The sequence below is a fragment of the Rhamphochromis longiceps genome, linkage group LG17 (assembly GCF_057381845.1).
Source record: "Rhamphochromis longiceps isolate RC_006_pf linkage group LG17, R_longiceps_female_GT1.1, whole genome shotgun sequence".
Lineage (NCBI taxonomy): Eukaryota > Metazoa > Chordata > Actinopteri > Cichliformes > Cichlidae > Rhamphochromis > Rhamphochromis longiceps.
The window spans coordinates 27,641,396-27,661,827 of NC_140573.1; the positions used below are offsets into that span (position 1 = coordinate 27,641,396).

A 20,432-nucleotide genomic window follows, 5' to 3' on the forward strand; every position below is an offset into this window, starting at 1 on the left:
AGAGCTTCCATTCCCACTCCTGTCACAGCTGATTTTGTTTTTGGAAACTGGTCATGGCTATCATGCCTAATTCAAAAGCAAACATGGGCAAAGACAAACAGACTGCTGGTGGAGCTGGTGGGGTTTTTTCCACCAGCAGTCGTGTTCTGCTTTTACTGATGCCTCACAACTCTAGAGGTTCATTGCTGCGTAGCCGTATCTGTTTCACACGGTAGTTAAATGCATGTGTGTGGTTGGAACTCATGAGACGTGTGCTTTTTTGCCCTTCAGACAAAGGTACAATACAGAAGGTGATTGTGCTACCCAGCAACCATTCCCTGCATGACGATCTGATCCTGGAGGAGCTGGAAGTGTTTAAGGTCTGCTCTGTATTTCTTCCTTCTCTCTTTTTTTTTCTCTTTCACTTTAATCCCCTTTCTCCCCTTAAATCAAAGGCAGGGACTGGGAGGAGGATGTGTTTGGCCACTACACAAAGACCAAGGGCAGACAGACAAAAGGCAGGGTGGCATTTGCGAGATGGATGTTCTGTAGTGCAGAGCAGTGTAGAGTGATGAGAAACATGCTAGCATACTCCAAGTCTGGAAGTCACCCTCAAGTGAACCTTTGCATATGTTGCTTTATCTTAGGTGATAGACCTGTGATCAGAAGAAAAAGTCTCCTTTGATCTTTCTACCAAATGGTGCCACACATAGACTTCAATCTAAAGAGATTTGTCTCTTTAGAAGACATAATTTATTTCTCAGGCTACTAAAGACATCTGTCCAGAGTTATTCTAGACCAGGGGTAGGCAACTCCGGGCCTCGAGTGCCAGTGTCCTGCAGGTTTTTAGATGTGTCCTTGATCCAACACAGCTGATTCAGATGGCTAAATTACCTCAACACCTCCTCAACATAACTTGAAATTCTCCAGAGGCCTGCTAATGAACTAATCATTTGATTCAGGTGTGTTGACCCAGGGTGATATCTAAAACCTGCAGGACCCCGGCACTCGAGGCCTGGAGTTGCCTACCCCTGTTCTAGACTGATTTGTGCTTTTTTGCACCAGCATTGCAGTCCTTGTGATTATGTTTGCTTTGCAAGCTCTTTTTCAAGATCAAGAGGTGTCTTGAAGTCTATAAAGTTAATATCATAAATATCAACATCTGTAAAGTAAATATCAGGTTATTAGGTCTTATGAAGGGATGAATCCCAATTTTCGTTTTTTTTGGTTCACCCCATCATAAATATGTAGGGAAGACGTCAGGCAAGAGGTACAACAGTTAGTCTACTGCCATTGGCAAATGAGGGTGGAGGCTCTTTCATGACTGATTGTTGGCTTCTTATCTTATCATAATTGATGGAAATATAAATGCAGAGAGTATGCATTAATAATACCATCTGGGAAGCAGATGGCAACAGCTTTATCTTCCAGCATGAACACAATCACAAACATACTGCCATTACAGCAAAAGGATACCTGGATAGAAAAACATACAATAGAAAACTATCAGTCATGGACTGGCCTCCCCAAAGCCCTGACTTCCTTCAGCATTATTGAAGCAGTGTGGGATCATCATAACACAGAATAGAAACAAAAGCAGCCAACATCCAACGAAGAGCTTTGAGGTTCCTTCAAGACGCCTGGAGAACTATTCCTGTAGAACACTCTATAGGCAATAGCTTCATAGGGCCTGATTTATTTTGGACTGTATTTCATGAAACAAGAACTCTGAGAGCGCCCATTCTTTGCTATATAATTACCATAAAGTCTGGTATTTGTTTTCTCATCTAAGTGTTGTGAATTAAAATGTATATTTTCCAGAAAGTTCTACGTTTATTTCATCAACACACAAACTCTGAACTTTGTTTTTGTCTTTGCTGTTTTTCAGAATAAGGCTCCTGTTACAAACTTAAGAATATCCTCTAAAAAAGTAAGCATTCTGAATATGTTATGTATGCATCTGCTTATCTTAAGTGCACTTATATTGTTTAAAAACATTCACTGTCCAAGGCCACTACGTAATGCATTCAACAGTAATCTCCTGTGCGTGATAAGCCTCCCAAAGGCACGGAAATAATAAGCCGTTTTTTTTTTTTTTTCTTGCGCCCTGCCTCATTTTCCTGTCAGCCGGCCACTTATTAAGACAAACAGGGCTGCTGACATTTGAACTGTTTATTTTGCAGCAACAGCTGTACGCCAGCTCGGAGTTCGGGGTCTCGCAGGTCTCCCTGCACCGTTGTCAGGCTTACGGCTCAGCTTGCGCTGACTGCTGCCTCGCCAGAGACCCCTACTGTGCCTGGGATGGACTGAGCTGCTCCCGCTTCTACCCCACTGGCAAAAGGTAGACAAACATTTCCAGTTTGAGGGTTTATAGCTACAGTTTCCTGCTAGTATTAAATTTAATTGTACCCAGTGAGGATTGCTTTCTTGTATTGCATGAAAAAACATTCTGCAAGCCCCCAAACAAATTATTCAGTGGTAATAAGCACTGATAGGTGTTGACAGGAAACCCATTCATGGAGGCAAAACTTTCACGAGTCTTAAATAAACATTAGCGACTTTTACATTTTTCAATATTAAACACTATTTTTGTTCACTTTGATTATACTTAACATTTTGCAATTTGCAGGATTATTACAGTGAGGTTTACAGTAGCCAGTGAAGTTACAGCAAATATCAAACCAATCGACTTTCCAAAGCATGGGAAGCAACTGATGTGCTATACGTTAAACTGGAATAGAACGTTTTGCTCAAAACTTGTGAAGGCCAAAAGATCACATGACTGCAATCCTTCAGTGCACACTTCTGTGTTAGCCAGATTCCACTTTTGTAGTTTCCCTTCCGGCGCCTAGACATAACACAGACGAGGAGGTATGAGCGACACCTCGCCTCTGCTCCGGTGTCTCTCTGGTTCCTTTAAGGACCAGCTGCCTGTCTCCTGACAGTTCAGTCAGACGCAGGCCAAATTTAGTTTGGTCGTAGAACAAAAGGCGCGTCTCTGTTTTTCCGCAGAGAATGTCTCTGAAATGTGTCAGCTGTTTACTTGCTTTTTTCCTCAAGCTGTTATATATGAGTGTTCTACACCGAGTGGAAGAACATGGTCAGATTTTCCTCATATTGTTTTGGCAGCGACTGCTTCTTCCACCATTTCAATATGACAGACGGACGGTTGTTATGATTGTGTATTTTATTTTGTAAGCCATCGACCAAGTTTTTTTCCCTCCTTCTTTCAGGAGAAGCAGAAGGCAGGATATTATGCATGGAAATCCACTCACTCAGTGTAGAGGATTCAATTTAAAAGGTAATTAAAGCTCCGGAAATATCCTTTTAAAGGTAACAATGGCTCAAGGCATCCTGATTAATGTGAAAGATTCAAAACAGAGCTAAAAGAGGTTTAGTTATTAGACTAATATTTGTATAGGTGGCCAGAAACATGACTCTTCATGAATGCTAATGCTGTTTTGATAAACTGGATTTGTAAGTTTTCTTCCCTAATGTAAGTTCATTTGAGGTTTACACACAGCCTGTGCCTGCACATATTTCTGTGTGTGTTCTGCTAGCATTTAGGCCTATTTTTGAGTTCGTACTCCAGACTTCATTCTTCATGAATATATATCCAGTCCACTAGCAGGTGCGGTTTAATGAGAGGAGAGAATCGGCTCCCCAGAGTGTTCAATTTCCATGAACAGTTTACTTTACTAAATTAACACGAGCGTGGGGAACCAGCCATATGGCCATTACCGCTAATTAGTCGCAACCCTGTCATACACCCGACTGAGTGATGAACCGTTTAGATAGGAGAAAAATGACACAGTTAATAAGTGAATTGGTTTGATACGTCAAAGTGTATATTGTTAGTGGAAAATGAAGTCTGGGGTGGGGTTCGGTTGTGCCGCAGGTGTCAGACTAAGCTTTGAGTCAACATCTCGCTCTCACTGTTGAGGCTTGAGACAGATTTGAGTCCATCTGTGCTCTTTGTGTCTGTCAGCAAATGACGTATGAATTGCCTTTCTTGACCCTGTGCATGTGTCTGCCTGTGTCTGCGTGTGTGTCTTTGTGTCTGTTAGCCTACAGGAACGCAGTGGAGATGACACAGTACGGCGTAAAAAACAACACCACTTTTCTGGAGTGTCTTCCCAAGTCTCCTCAGGCGTCTATTCGCTGGCTGATTCAGCGAGACAATGACAGAAGAAAAGAGGTCTGTTTGACATTTAAAGCACTTTAATGCATTCATAATTCCATTAACATTGACCTCCAAGAGGTCAATGTTACGGCCCACTTTAGCTGCAGAATTTAACAAGATAAACCCTTCACGATGCAAGCGATTTGATTAGATGTCCTGTTGTCAGCCCGTAGGGGGTTGCTCCAGTGTTTGGTTAAATATTACAGCAAAGATTAAACATGTCGTAACAATCCAGTGAGCTCATATGAGTTATCAGGATGTGCACTGCCTGAGGAATGACACTCTTAATGCTTATTGGCAGGGGAGTATCGTAATAAGTGTTGATACAGATCAAACATGATATGGGCCTTTACTAATGGCTCGACACACTCAATGCTCAGTGGGGAAACATTTTGCAAATGTTTGACGGCACTTAAATAGAGGGAGCATTTTAAAAGGCAGCGAAAGTTTAAACAAAGCTGGGCATGATGAAAACACATCTTTTATGCATTTAGCTCTCACCTCTGTCGAGCAGGGTTGCATGGGGGAGGGGGGGGGGATCTTAAAATAAATCACTTCAGTTTTATGATGTGTAATCACTGGAGCCTTTTCCAAATTGAGGCCAGACTGATTTGGAAGTAGTATGCTGTATGCAGTGGTAAGCTGTAAGGACGAGTCTCATGAAGCTTCAAGCGCTTCAAGCACATATATCTAAAATACCTGTCATTGCAGTGACTCCCTGGCAACCTCTAGTCCCTAGGGAAAAATGTGTGTTCCCTAATTGGTTGGCAAGTGGTTGGTGTAGGTTGCTGCCTGTCACTTGGTGAAATCGATTGCAAGGAGAGCACTGCCCCCAAAACTCCCTTATTAGTGCATTGATCGCACAGATTGCCACAGTGGCTTGTAGTTTGCATGGAAGGCCTTGTCTGCAAACACTTGCTAACTAACCTCTGAGTTATAGTTAAACTTCTAACAGTGCGAACCACATCTGAATCAGAGAATTTCCGCCTTCAAATTAAAGGTTGTTCCTTACTGCTGTAACAACACCTTTTTAAATGTAGCAGCTTTTGCTATGAAGACAAATAGTCTTTGTTTCCACTTTAAGTCACACTCTTCACAGTTTTGTTACTGCTTAGCAAGTAGTTGGCAGGGGTTTACAGACAAGTAAGAAGCATTCTATATAAAGTACAGGCAATGACATCAATATCCTGGTGACCAAAGCATTTGCAATGAAGTTTAAGTCTTTAACTTTAACTTTCAGGTGGCCAAACCAACACTTAAACTTCCCACAGCTCTTAGGTTTAAATTAACATTTCAGGCGTACTTTTAGTCATTATTGACTATAATTTTGAGCAGTAAACACATATAAAATTTGGGGTACTTCAATTTTTTTTAGAAAAAAAATATACATTCACAGTTTGCTGTCTTCCGATCTTCTAATCAGTAATCATGAATAACTGAGACTTGAATGTCCTAGTCAAGTCTCGCCACTCGCCATCCCTCTTGATAGCACCAAGATATTTATTACAGGCATTTATTTAGCCAGTGGATAAAAGCACATGCATAAATGAATAAACATGTTTCCTAATTTGACTTTTGAGGGTGTGACAAGTCATACAACGGTCATCCTTGCCATTGCACAATTTTCTGACAGGCTTCTTATCAGGATTTCTTAAGAGTCTCTCTCCTATAATGTCTCCAGTCATGCAATAAATCTGTGCCCTACGTTATTGAGTGACAAATTAAAGTAAAAAATAACCATACTAGAGGAATAAACAACGGTCTTACAAGCAATAGTCCCTTTATTAATGTTAAAAATGTTAGTCTTCTCATAGGTGTTCATTAGCTGATTGCAAAGAGTCCTTATCCTGGCGGTGCACCATAATTTTGCTGTACATTCTTGAATAACGACAATAAAGAATCTTATCTTATTAATCATTAAGTGATCCCTTAAATCTGCATTTTTTAGCCAGGATTTTTGTTGCATATTTTTGCAGGTTAAGCTGAGTGACCGCGTCCTCTCCACCGAGCACGGCCTCCTCATCCGCTCTGTGCAGCTGTCCGACCAGGGTCTTTACTACTGCCTGACCTCCGAGAATGGCTTTAAACGCACTGTCGCCAAAATCCGTTTGCATGTGCTGAGTGAAGCCATGGTGAGCATGCTGACAGACAAGCAGCAGTCGCCTTGGGCATGGACCAGCTCTTTGCACCCCAAGGTCCTTTTGGCAGCCTTCAGTCCCGCAGAGAACCTGGCAGTGCAACAATACTGCAAAGAGAGAAAGGAGCTCAAGAACCTCCAACAGAGGCAGCAGCAGCAGCCATCGGAGCCGCCCGGACCTCTCAGAGGGGATTTGGCCAAACTGAAACCATTGCTGGACCGGAGGAAGAGCCGCAATAGACGCAATCACCCAGAGGACTGACAGAAGGAGCTTGCAGCTGCAAAAACAGACATGCACAACTTCCTATAGTCCCCACAAAACAGTTACAGATCCCCATATTCCAACTTTCATCTCAACCTCAGAGCTCCGTAGTTGATAGACATTAGAGGGAGAAGCATGGGGAAATGTTATATAGCAATATGTCCTTTTTTTTGCATGAGGTACTGTGACCAGAAGGCTGTGACATGAGCCATTCTTTTTTTTTCACAGTCACAACACAAATCAAAGCAGCCCTATTATGACTGCCACTAAGAATCTGTTGTCTCTGCTGACATTGCTAACCATAATACATGTCAGGTCGCCGCTATATTTTAAAGCGGGAGTAGAATTTGAACTAGTTGGACAACAGCTCACAGTCAATTTGTGCTTCTTGAAAGAAGAGGAAAGTCATTTAAAAAGCTCGTGTTAAATGGAGCTGTTTGAAAAGGGACAAACAATAGGCAGATGCATGTTTATTAGATGCTACTCCTTTTTGAATATTTTATTTTTTAACTAACCAAACGATTAAATTATGGGACACTCTACAGGACTTTGAGAATATATGTAGTTAGCATACTGTTTACAAAAACAATGGTCATGCTAAGAGCCCACGGCAATAAAAAGTGTGGTGTTGAAGGGACGAAAGTTAAAACTCTATTAGTTCAAAGGCCAAGCTTTACGTCCAGTGCTGATGCTACCCAAATGGCAATTCTTGTTGCATACATGTCGTCTATATTTATTCCTACTACTCAGATGTACATGTGCTGTATGAATATGTGCCTCATGTTTAATCTGCATATTGTATCATAATTCTCTCATTTCCAACACAGACGCATGTTCATAGAAGGTGTCTTAAATCCTCGCCTCGGTTAGATTTTAGCAACCAAGCTAGCAGATACGCACATTTTAATTAGTGTAAAACTACGCAGCTGCTGAAACACGACAGTATCCGTTATTGGATCCACATTTTCTGAGCTATCTCCAGCAACTTGGACATACTTTTAATTCAGAAGTAGTAATTGTCAGTGAGGTAGTCTGTGATTTAGAGCCTTCAACATATGTGAAAAGCCAATTTTTTCCTCCTAAGCATAGTTAATGTAGATAGCGATTATTTGTTGCTTGTGTACAGAGCTTTTTGTTGTTGTTTCTCTGTTTGTTTGGATGTTTCATTCTTTTAATTTAATGTCGTGCCAGGTATTGTGTTTTAAATGTGTATATAATTTCAACATATTTCGCCAACTAACTGCGACTGTCTGCAAATTGTAGAGGCATACAGTATTATTTTGATTTTGAGAAAAAGACTTTCTAGCGTTCTCTCGTACAGATCTCTCCAGCATCATGTCAACAGTGTAATTTTAGTCCTATGAAAAATATGTATTTCTATTTATTAATGTCATGGTAGCCTGAATAAATTTGTTCAGATCACTCCCAGTTTTACCAACAAATCTTAGTGTTTACTGTACAACCACAGCACAAGACAAACTTCTAATGGTCCTGTACATTTTTAATACTACAGTACTGTACAAAAGTTGGCAACGGGTCTGAATTTTACATTTTTGGTTCAAAGTGTATCAGTATGTACAGAAAAAGGTACAACAATGAGTGTGAGCAGCCATCCATTAAACATGGTGGAGGCTCTGTCATTGTTTGGGGGTCTGGATTTCAGCTTGTGGTACTGGAGGTCTTGTGAAAATTAATGGAATTATGAATGCATTAAAGTGCCATCACATTTTGATTCACTATGCAATAGTATACCTGGATAGAAAAACACAATAAAATGCCAACAGTCATGGATTAGCAAGAAAACTTTCAAGTAGGACTCCATGCTTTCTTTTTCAAAAGTTTCCACTCCTGTACCAGTTTGAAGGCTTTGTCTGAGTGGACAAAATTGCTCGCCTGAGGATTTAGTAGGGAGATTGAAATTAAATTTTTGTTGAGCCTCTGGTGTGTAACCCTGTGGACTCCACTGAAAACTGCAATTTAGTCTCTGGGTAGTAGCTGGATACCAAATATCATCACCAGTATTCACTGATGCTTATTTCAAAGATTTGGACAGCCTGACACAGACGTTAAGTTTCACTTTCAATTTAAAGTTCACGGTGAAATCACATGAAACACTCATGCAAGTGGATATAAGAGTAGATCCAAGAGTGATGTAAGCGTAGCAAAAGCACTAACAGCACTGTACTTCACAAACAGACAACATTAAAAGTTGCCAAATATTTAGATCATACCTGGACATGGAAACTTAAGAGGATTCAGACTTTCAAACAGGCCTTGTACACCAAATCTCAAATATAAGTGCAAAGAGACTTGCCTTTTTTTAATCTCAATAAAACGCTTTACAGTATAAGATAAGATAAGATAAGATAAGATAGAACTTTATTAATCCCTCAGGTGGGTTCCTCTGGGAAATTCGACTTCCAAAAAAAGCACAGCAACGACCGAAGTTACAGTTACAGAACTGTTATATATATATATACACACACACACACACACACATATATAAATACAGAGACAAATATAAATAAAATATACAAAGGGGATAAATAGAATAAATAGGAATAAAAAATAAAAATACAAGTGAATTGCACATTTCAAGTATTGAGTCTATTGCACTGTTGACTATTTACAAAAAGTATTGCACAAGGTATTGTACAGTGAGGTGCAGAGGCACTGCAGCTTAGTTGTTCCCCCCTCCTTTGTCCTCCTGTTTCCCCTCCCTCTCCCCTCCAGAGAGGAGTTAAACAGTCTGATGGCGTGTGGGACAAAGGAGTTTTTAAGTCTGTTAGTTCTTGTCTTGGGGAGAAGCAACCTGTCACTGAACAGACTCTTCTGATTGTTTATGGCCGTGTGCAGAGGATGTCTGGCATTGTCCATAATGTCCATCAGTTTCTTTAGTGTCCTTTTCTCTGCCACTGTCACCAGAGTGTCCAGCTTCATGCCGACCACAGAGCTAGCCCTCCTGATCAGTTTCTCCAGCCTGGATGAGTCCCTCTTTGCTGTGCTGCTCCCCCAGCACACCACAGCATAGAAAAGTACTCCAGCAACCACTGACTGGTAAAACATCCTCAGGAGCTTCCTGCAGATGTTAAAAGACCTCAGCCTCCTGAGGAAGTACAGTCGGCTTTGGGCTTTTTTATACAGGTGCTCTGTGTTGCATGACCAGTCCAGTTTATTGTCCACCCACAGCCCGAGGTACTTGTACTTGTTGACCACCTCCACCTCCTCCCCCTCTATCTGAACTGGCAGTGGACCTGCTCTAGACCTCCCGAAGTCCACAACCAGTTCCTTAGTCTTTGAGGTGTTGAGTTGCAGGTGGTTTGTGTGACTCCATGCGACAAAGTTCCTCACCAGACTTCTGTACTCCTCTTCCTGATCATCCCAGATACACCCCATGATGGCTGTGTCGTCTGCAAACTTCTGAATGTGGCATAATTCAGAGTTGTAGCAGAAGTCAGAGGTATACAGGGTGAAGAGAAGAGGGGACAGCACAGTTCCCTGTGGTGCTCCTGTGCTGCTGACCACTGTGTCAGACGTGATGTCCTTCAGCCTGACGTACTGTGGTCTGTCGGTGAGGTAGTCGGAGATCCAAGCCACCAGGCAGGGGTCCACCTCCATCCTGTTCAGTTTTTCCTGAAGCATACAGGGCCGGATGGTATTAAAGGCACTGGAAAAGTCAAGAAACAGGATCCTGACCGTGCCTTTTCCCCCATCCAGGTGTGAGTGGGCTCTGTGTAGGAGGTACAGGATGGCATCCTCCACTCCGACACCCACCTTGTATGCAAACTGTAGTGGGTCCTGGGCATGTTGTACCTGTGGTCGGAGGAGGTTGAGGAAGAGCCGCTCTAGAGTCTTCATAAGATGTGACGTCAGTGCCACCGGTCGGAAGTCATTCAGCTCATTGGGCCGGTTCTTTTTGGGGACCGGGACGATGCAGGATGTCTTCCATAGGGCGGGCACTCTCCCCAGTCGCAGACTGAGGTTGAAGACTCGTTGTAGCGGCTCCCCAAGTTCAGCAGCACGCGCCTTAAGCATCCTAGGACACACCTTGTCTGGGCCTGCTGCCTTTCTGGGGCGAAGCTTCCTCAGTTGCCTCCTGACCTGATCCACTGTGACACTGGGAGATGTTTGGGAGGAGGGGAGGGGGGGAGATGTCTTGCTGCTGAGAGAGGGATTGGAGGAGGGGGGTGTCATGGTGTCAGGAAGGGGGGGAAGCGAGGGAGGTAGGAGAGTGGGGAGAGGACTCTGTAGTGAAGGTGAGGGTGAGGGTGGGGGGGTTGTGGGCTGGTCAAACCTGTTGAAGAAGTTGTTGAGTTCGTTTGCCTTCTCCACAGTCCCCCCCACTGTGCTTTTCTTGGTGTTGTGGCCTGTGATGGTTTTCACACCATTCCAGACCTCCCTCATATTGTTCCTCTCCAACTTCTGCTCCACCTTCCTCCTGTAGGTGTCCTTTGCTTCCCTCAGGCAGCGTTTCACCTCCCGCTGTGCTGCTTTCATCTCCTCCTTCACTTTGCTCCTGAAAGCCGCCTTCTTCATGTTGAGGACAGCTTTGACTTCCTGTGTTACCCACGGTTTGTTATTAGGATAACACCGTACCGTCTTAGCAGGGGCGACTGTGTCCACACAAAAGTTGAGGTAGTCTGTAAGACAGTGTGTCGCCCCCTCTATGTCCTCACCATGTGGGCTCAGGAGCACATCCCAGTCTGTGGTGTCATAGCAGTCTCTCAGTATAAGTGACAAGCAAGATTCGTGTGGAACAGCAGACTCAAAGACACCCATAGGACCCTGCAGAGGGTCATTTAAAACTACTAAAGAGTGGCAGAAATACTGTTTTCCTACCAAGCAATCACAAGTTCCATTCACAACCAGAGTATAGTGATCCCACCAGCTTTATTTTATCACTCTGTCTGATTTATAGGCCACTCAAGGTAAAGCAAGTGATGCAGAGATTTGTTTTAGCCATGGGGGCCATGCAAGCTGTATCCTGACCAAAAGGGATATACGGCAGATCTGCTTTCATATCCTGGTAATTATAAAGAACAATGCAGGAATAGGGTATTGGATAACAGTCTCTCTTTTCCAGTATTTATTTATTTTAAATACACTAGTTCAGCAAAGCATACATTCACATAATATTTAAATTCATGTACATTTCTTTCATATGATGGCAAACTATTCCATGTCTCTCTTCTCAGAGGTCTGATGCATTACCTGACAGTTAAGAGTAGTTTCCATGTGCTCTCCCTCTAGAAATCCCTGATACAGTTAATATTACAGTGTTTGCAATTAAAATTATACTTGGCAAATGAGTTCTTTACAGCTTTACAAAATCACAGTATCCCTCCCAGTTATCACAGGAGGTATAATAATTCAAAATAACGCAAAAATTTCCAAAAAAGTGCGAGTCTATATCAAAACGTTTGATGTAGCAGCTTCAATGCACTGTGCTCATACAACAAACAGTAAAATGAATGATTCATTCATCCAAGGTTTGCTTTGCTTTTCCTCCTCACACAGAAGAAGGCAATTAAACACACACAAAAGATGATCACACCTGCAATCAGCAAGACTTGCTGTACTATCTCCAACATATCAATGCGGGAGAGAAGTTCCCTCTTAAACATGTCAGCAGTTTTATCATCCAGCGTTGCCGTCTGGTTACACAAAGGACACAGAATATGAAAAAACGATTTATTAAAAAAAAAAGTGAACAAACAGGCTTCGCACATAATTTTTTACTTTTACGTACCTCATTCATCCAAGCAAGAGGTAATAACGTGTGATCTTTCACTTTGTTAAGCACCCTGCAGGACAAAGAGTTAATTAATTCATATTCACTGCTCTTAAAATGTATTTCTTCAGCTAGTTTTAAAGATTAGGAAATTTGCTTAGTCACTTTCTTATATAAATATAAGAATATAAATAGCTCTTTCATGTAATTTCTCTAAAGCTACCATTAGCCATAGTTAGCTTATGGCAAGAGATGCATTGAGACAGATAAAAAGCACCTAAATAACTATATTCAATTATCGCTTGGTTGAAACAGTAGTAAAATGCCTCTAACTGTCTAAAAACATTTAATTTTGCTATTTTTGTAACACCATAAGTCAAATTAACTCCAAGATGGTTAATGCTATGTATTAGCAAACTGATGTTGTTAGCTACGGCACGTGTAAAGACAATAGCCGATAGTTTTCTAAATTATTCACATTCCAGTGCAAGACAAGCTATCCAAATGCTTGAGCTTAACTTAAATAATAGCCTAACACTTGCCAGGATCCCACAGTTATCCCATTTTTCCTTAGCCCAAGTCATTTTCTCCTGATTCAGTAGCTCTATTTTTATTTATTTTTTTGTTTAGTTAGACTGCTTAGTCCTGGGTTCTTTACACTGTTGGTAACTCAAGCCACCACACTGTAGCCTTTTGGACATTTTTCATAATTCTTTAACTGGCATACAAGATTGCAAAAAGGCACCTTCATACTGAAAAAAGTCATGTAAGAGTTACAAATTGCTTTGGAAGGGCATAATTGTGTTCTGTCTGTCTGCATCCTTCCACGGAATATTTGTTGAATCTACACAAACAGCAAATTTTCACCTCTTAATTCCTTTAAAAAGGTGAACGATAACTTACGTAATGTCTTTTGCTGGTCCATACATCATATTGACTTGAATTCTCTTGGCAAAATTAAGGGTAAAACCAGTAATCTAGTGGAAATATACAATAAATAAAAGTTAGCATCTACAAACTCCTGTTGTTCCTAAAATGTAAAAAAACATCAAATAAAATAGCATTGGTTCATACAGGTTCCACATCCAGGAAAGTTTTATGGTGCTCTTCATCTGGGTGTAGGCCCAACACAACCTCCCGTAGATATTCACTGCCTTGAAGGAAGTGGGGCAAAGAGATGAAGATTGGTCTACCTGTTAAGATGACAAACAGAGAATTAAAAGCTGCTGGGCAGACTGATAAATCCTTATAACTTTAGGATGCATGAATTTCCAATTGAATCATGATATGCTGTATGCTGACTGACCGTCTGAACAGGAACTCATGTCCAGTGCTCCAGCCAAGGTGCAGTTTTTGGTGGTTTCATAATTTCTGCAGAAACATTTATTGTCTGGGTTGTCCACAGGAGAGGCTAGAGTGGATGGTAGGAGGCTGTAGCGGTAGACCTCAATACCTTTAAGATTCATAGTTGCCTCATAGCTAGCTGACACAGACCTGAAGACAAACAGATAAGAAGTCAATTCAGGTTCATCTTTGGCTCCACATAGCAACTTTATTCACACAGGAGTATATAACAAAGTTCTGACCCCTAGTGGTTACTGATAGGATAAAGTCCAAAGGTTACAGTAAAGCTCCAACACTTGCCTTTCCAGGAAATACCAAGAGATCTTGATATCAGGCACGATCAAATTAAATTTTACCTACAAATGAAATTATTTATCACCTGCAGATGTCTGATGAGAAGAAATAGAGGGGTACATCCTTATCCACAAACGGAGCAAAGGAAGAACCATCTAAGGAAAAAAATCAGGGAAAAATCAGTTCATAAGGGTAATTCATCTGCATCAGGAGCTGTAGAAATACGTTACATGTACATGAACACATGTTACTTTATCCTACGTACCTGTCCCGTTGATCATGTCACAATATGTATCATTCCAAAAGCTTAATTTCCTGTGGGACAAGATTGAATTTGTCAGAAACACTGACAATTGACAATTGGATTTAACAACAAAAATAAATAAATGGTTGTAGTTAAAATGTAACATGTAATTATCCATTAAACTAATTTTGATCAAAGTTACAGACTTCAAATGCGGTATTTTTAGTCATAATTGTACTCACGTCTCTCCTCGCCATCTGTCAATTACAGACACTTTTGAAATGTCATCCTTTCCAGTGAAGACATTGTAGGGGCCATCAGTGGTACCATTATACTGTGGAAAACATATTTCATTCAAATTTGTTAAATAATTGATTTTTATGCTGCATTTGGCATTTGGTACAAGTGTTTACTTACAGGTGAAAATAGGCCGATGGTGTCTTTCAATATTGGGTCATGGTAACCCCACAACAGCTCCTTAACTGTACGGTGTTGGAATAGGGAAGAATTTGTGCTATTTATGACCATGTCTAGCAAGATATGTGATGCTGGAGGAAGCAATGAATAGGCCCCCTGAAAGAAAATCCAAAACACAAACCCTTACATTTGGAAAATGCTATCATCAATGAAGGTATCACACAAAAAAAAGCAATATGGTTCCATATGTATTATGTACATATATTAAATGTGCAAACAAGAGCAGCTGTTGTCTCAGGATATAAGGCAGAAAATAATCCTCTTTTATGAGAGTGATTCTTCTTAATTACTTGCAAGCACTACAAGCAAACTCACACTCATTGTTAAAGCTTTATCAAAGTTTTGAGAGAACACTCATAAACTGCTCATAAAGAAAAATTGCCATTGACTTGCCACTTGTCTGTATGTTCCACCCTCAAACACAGTAAGAGATGTGTGTGTGTGTGTGTGTGTGTGTGTGTGTGTGTGTGTGTGTGTGTGTGTGTGTGTGTGTGTGTGTGTGTGTGTGTGTGTGTGTGTGTAAGTATAAAGGTGAATATCAAACTGAGTTTAGACAATAAATTAAGATGAGCTTAAGCAGCATTATAAAGTAAAGTGGATCAAAAATCTCCCAACACAGCGTGACAGACTGATAAAGTCATACAGAGAACAATTAGTTAAAGATAGTGATGATAAAGGTGATACTAGATAACACTGAGGTGTCTATAATTTTTCATAAAAGAGAATTCTTGAGAACTTTTTTTTTTACGCCTCTATAAAAGGAAGTACCACTAAAGCTATTCTAAGCATTTCAAAACCTTTTCTTAGAGTGTGAGTGAATATGCAAACATGTTGTATATTTTGCAAACTTCCAGGGCAACGTGGCAATTAAGCCGCCTATTCATTTAAAGCGTTAAAGTTGTCAGAGTAAGTTGTTGGAGCTGTCAGAGATATTAGCTTCCCATATTAGCTTTTTTGGCTATACCATATACTATCTGCTGGTAAACATCTTACTAACCAACCCAAGTATATTGGGTTATATATGTATAATGTTAAAATTAAGATTAGTGTAGATTTGCTATTTTAGTGCAGCTAAATGCATTTCAAATTCAGGTCAACTTCTTTGCTAATCAAAGCCCCATTCATCTAGCAAGTAATATTCTATTTTTCATCCATTCTCTTCCATTTATCCAAGAGGCAAGGAACACCTTAGAGAGGTTGCCAACCTATCACGGGGCTAACAGAGAGACAACAACCACCATGCTAACCACTACACCACCATGCTGCCCTCAATATTCAGTTACCAATTTGTGCACTTGTTCCAGACAGACCTGGAGGTCAGCACCCTGTTCCAGCAGGTGTGTTTAATGAACTCTCAGTCTAACCCTTAACTCTGAGTTGATTAACTCTGATTTAGGAAACTCAGCTTTTTGGGTTCCAGAATAGCTAGTTAGTTAATTTCAGCACAGTCTGAACAGTCTCTATTTTTGTCCTGTGGACTGAAGAAAGTAAATGTGGATCTGTACAGCAGGGGGAAAAGAGGAATTGTAACTTTCAGCATCATCAACTCAGTCATTTCTAACCCAACTTAAATTTCCCCTAAGAGATTAAAGGCTTAAATCCTGTCAAATTTTACCTTCCAGTTTTAAATGTAATGAATAGGCCATATGAAACCACCCATTGTGAGGGAAAAATGTGTATTCCCTGACTGGTTGGCAGATGGTTGCTAGCGGTTGCTGGCATTTGCTGTGAAACTAAAGATCTCGTCAAACAGGCCTACAGATCGATCAGTGATCCCGTAGTAACAGCTGTTCTCTAGATCCCCTTTTCCATTAGTACCTACTCTGATCACTCGCCACAGTTTTCAGAGTTTTCAATTTGATCATAGTACCTGGGATAAGGTACTAAAATGAGTACAGGTGATTTCTAGAGGTTGGTGAGAGTCGTACACATGAAATTGATCCCAAATATCTATACGGTACTGGACCAAAAATCACCCAGAAACTGGTTTGGTCCTAGGAAAAGTGAAGGTGAATGGGTGCAGTGGTCACCTGTAATTTTCATGGAAGACACTGACTTGGCTGCAAACATTCCCAAACTACTCAGAATGACACAAAGAACCACCAGTCAGGAAATATACATTTTTCCCCAGCGATTCAAGGTTTCCAGAGGCGGTCGCTGACAATCTATGTAACTGAAGCCTTTCTTAACTACTAATTTCATTTTTCATACATCTGTCGTACATTTTAAAATGTTGCTCAGCATTACTTATTGACTATATGTGTTAACATTTTCAACTTAAAATGCTAACAGACCATGTGTAGCCTAGACTCAATAACTCCCTTTAAACTACAGTGTGTCCCGTTTTATTATTTTAAAGTTATTAGTATATTGCAGGGATTATTAGAGTAATGTACAGTAAATGTTTCAGTCTAGTGTATAGCTGATGTGCTGTCCATAAAGTCACTGTGGTAACAAAACCCTGTCTAAATATAACAAGTAACCACCTAACATCTAACTTATTATGTTCACAGCAGACCAGAGTTTAAGATCTCACTCTGGAATAGAAAGCTCAGGATTTCCATTATGTCAACGTTAACAAGCTCAGAGTTTGCAATAAATCCGCTTCCTTGAACAGGCCCCAGGTTCCTCAGTGGTATCACAAAAAAAAATTTAAATAAATTAATTAATTAGTTCATGAAATAGAAACAGAAAATACACAATTTCTGCAATACATTGATGAGCCCTTTCTTTTATCCTTGCTTTCATTTGTGATTTAAATGAACCATCCTGGAAGGTAGAGTGTAACCCTTCTTTCGTTATAAACAAAATGATACGGAGGGTCATAAGACAAAAAAGGTTTGGAATCTAAAATTAATGTTTGAAAAGCAAGCCAGCACAGCTTGCCTTGGCATGTGCTCGTACTGGCATTAGAAAAGAAAAAAAGAGGGTACAGAAACTGTTAAAAGCAGAGCTGACACAAGTTGGGAATCACTATGCACAGCCCCTGACACTTACGGCCACTGCCAGGTTGAGTGAGGTGACTGTGTCTTCCTCTGGTCCCACTGACATGGATGGTTCGAAGATGGCACCCAAGGGCAGCACGAAGGAGGCAGTATTATTGGGGTTGAATGTGACGTTCGCTTTGGGAAGATATCTTGTCCTTAATGAGGAGAGGGTCATGAATGCATGTGGTGTGCCATGAGATAAATGTGATAAAGGACTAAAACAATATCACTATACCGAATGACTTTGAAATTAAAATGATATGCAGGAGGAAAACAAATCCAACTTACTTATATGTGTACGGTCCTTTTTCCTGTACCTCTGGAAATGCACCTTCCTGCACGACCTGCTGTGGGTTTTTCACGTCAAAGAACCAGAACTGCCTGTAAATTGCGATCTCTGAAGCTGCCCAGTTGTCATAAGCTGTCGTTCCAGGCTCAATGACAGCTTCCTAAAACCCCACAGACACACACACACACACAATCTATTTTTAACATGCCTCAAGACTGCCAGCAGGCCAGCAGCTCCCCTGATACATGAAAAAGGAGGATGCTCTGTTATTTTAAAAGATCGTTCAGATTTAGACCGTCTCTACAATGTCTAAAAAGAAATCACACATGCTTTTGACAGACGAAAACAAGACGGCACGCCTGGCTTTCTGCACGGCTTCTTGTTTAGTGCTTGGAGCAGCTTTCCACAACATACGCCTCTTCCCTCTCATTTCACCTGATTCACCTTGATCTCCACATACACACACACATACACACACTCACACTCTCTATCACTCCCTATCCTGATTCCAAGGGTGAAACATGAGCACCATACCTTCTTGACTGTCCTCTCAATGATCATGTCCCCCACTGGGATAAGGATGCCTCCCAGGATGGCTATCACCGCCCCAAACACAGATCCGGCTAAAAGCCCGCACTTAATGCTAAAGCAGCCCATGGTGGTGTGTGTTGCCTTCCTTCCAACCGTACGTCCGTCTGGCTGCCTGGCTGCTTGTTCTCCTTCTGTCTCTGTGTTTGTGGTGTGTGCTAGTATGTGCAGCTTGCCCGTGTATCAGGAACAGCAGCAGCAGCACAGGCAGGCGGTACTATCAGAGGAGTTGACAGAACAGCAAAGGCCAGGTAAAGGCACACACATATCTTGCAGGTGCCAGATAAATTAAGTTATATAATGACAAGACAGGATTATGGTTCAGCTGATAGGAGTTTTAACCTGGTATGAGTAAGCACTTTCTGGCAAGGTGATAACAGTTTGGCTGAGGAGAAAGGTTGAAACAGGACATGGGGTGCGAGTATAACGTGAGCAGGTTGTTATTGTACATGATTTTGTTAGATTTTAGTTTATTCTTATTGCAAATTTTATAATAAAACCACTGACAAAGATGTATAAGAGTATATAATAGCAGTCCTTTCTTATTCTGATCCATATTTTATCCATATGTATATCTAGTCATCTCTAGCCTTTTTTACTACTTCTACTCATTTACAGTCCTGGGGAAGACCACACAAGCTCAAAAAGAAGAAACACATAAATCATTAAGAATATTCCCATTATCACAGTGCATTTATAATGCCTTATCTGTATTTGTGTCTGTGTGGCTGGAAATGAATTGCACGTTATCTCGCAAAGATATTTCCCCCCATGCTTATCATGAGTCTATGTTGAAATTATTTTTTATTGTCATTATTTGTTTGGAGCTTGCTCAGCAGCAATATAATATTGATTACAATCATACAAGGATGGAAAAATCATTTAAAGGTTGTTGTTATCTTTTGTGTTTCTTTAATTACATAGTCTGGCATGGTGAACAGCACTAAAATCGTTCACACTTGTTTTAGTTAATAGATTAATAGATGGGTCTTTCTGGCTATACAGGACTACGTGCTAAAAAAGACTGCATGCCTGGTGTGCCATTTCAATATTATAAGCGGTGAGAAAGAAAATTAGCGTGGATTTGTTTTGAAATTCATTCCTTATAGGCCTTATTCAGAATCACTGAATACTACACTTCCCATAATGCAACTGCCTTTAGACCCTCCCTGGGAAGCACACAGATTCTAAAAATGCTTTCTGCTATGAAGGTGACGCTTCAAGCCGAAACCATAACAGCCCCTATGACATCACCCTGACATGATGAGGTGTAATTTTGTCCGATTACAGAAAGCTCTTCCAGTGTAACAATAGTCATTAAAGTACTGCTTTCTAAAGGGGGTATTTTACCCAATCTGACAAGCAAATTACTCCTTAGGTGTAAATCTATTGGAGTGCCTCTTTTAAACGTTCTGAATTCGTGCAGCTTGGTGCTGTGCAAAAAAATATCCACTCAGGATTTCCACCACATGCACTCTGAAGTTACGTGTTATTGCCACTAGAGGGCAGCACCACCTTTGCCTCGTTACTCGCCGCACGTTCAGCACAGTGGGCCTGCTTACACAATAATTCCATTACATATCTTTGCCAAAGGCCAGTCTCTGTCTGCTTAAACAAATACAGTTGTCAAACAGGATGAATCTCACCTGACTGACTTCATTGTTTATTGCAAGTGTGACTCCAGGATTTCACTTTGCATGGGCACACACTACACCTACAGGCTTTTTCTTTTCTTTACTTTAATGTCTTTAGTTATTTCTAATTTGAAACATGTAATTTTAATCATAAAATGTCTAAAACTAGGGGAAGAAAAAACTTACTAGCAAACTGTTTGGATGCACACAAAATTGGTCTGTATTTCTTAAAAATGTACACCTTTATAAGGGCTTTATTGATTTAAAAGCCATGTAGTGCTCC

The 20,432-nt window shown here is 40.8% G+C and overlaps 2 protein-coding genes across 4 annotated transcripts in view; one reads left to right on the forward strand and one right to left on the reverse strand.

Moving 5' to 3' along the window:
* The window catches only part of sema3c (sema domain, immunoglobulin domain (Ig), short basic domain, secreted, (semaphorin) 3C), a 50,445-nt gene extending 41,649 nt beyond the window's left edge, over window positions 1-8,796 (forward strand). For 2 of the 3 annotated variants that reach the window (XM_085387913.1, XM_085387914.1), the window contains exons 12-17: window positions 271-359; window positions 1,868-1,909; window positions 2,163-2,320; window positions 3,213-3,280; window positions 4,047-4,177; window positions 6,139-8,796. In XM_085387913.1, the coding sequence (XP_085244039.1) occupies window positions 271-359; window positions 1,868-1,909; window positions 2,163-2,320; window positions 3,213-3,280; window positions 4,047-4,177; window positions 6,139-6,561 (911 nt within the window). In that variant the 3' untranslated portion in view covers window positions 6,562-8,796. The remainder of the gene's footprint in view (window positions 1-270; window positions 360-1,867; window positions 1,910-2,162; window positions 2,321-3,212; window positions 3,281-4,046; window positions 4,178-6,138) is intronic. The other variant, XM_085387915.1, reaches the window with a different exon arrangement.
* Window positions 8,797-11,759: 2,963 nt separating this feature from the next.
* Window positions 11,760-18,584, reverse strand: cd36 (CD36 molecule (CD36 blood group)). Its single transcript, XM_085386111.1, has 12 exons — window positions 18,462-18,584; window positions 17,927-18,087; window positions 17,649-17,793; window positions 14,592-14,747; window positions 14,417-14,508; window positions 14,196-14,245; window positions 14,016-14,085; window positions 13,599-13,786; window positions 13,367-13,485; window positions 13,196-13,269; window positions 12,311-12,365; window positions 11,760-12,215 (listed from the first exon to the last, which is right to left on the reverse strand). Exons 1-12 carry the CDS (start codon window positions 18,582-18,584, stop codon window positions 12,042-12,044), a joined length of 1,407 nt encoding a protein of 468 aa, XP_085242237.1. The 3' UTR covers window positions 11,760-12,041.
* Window positions 18,585-20,432: the final 1,848 nt, after the last annotated feature.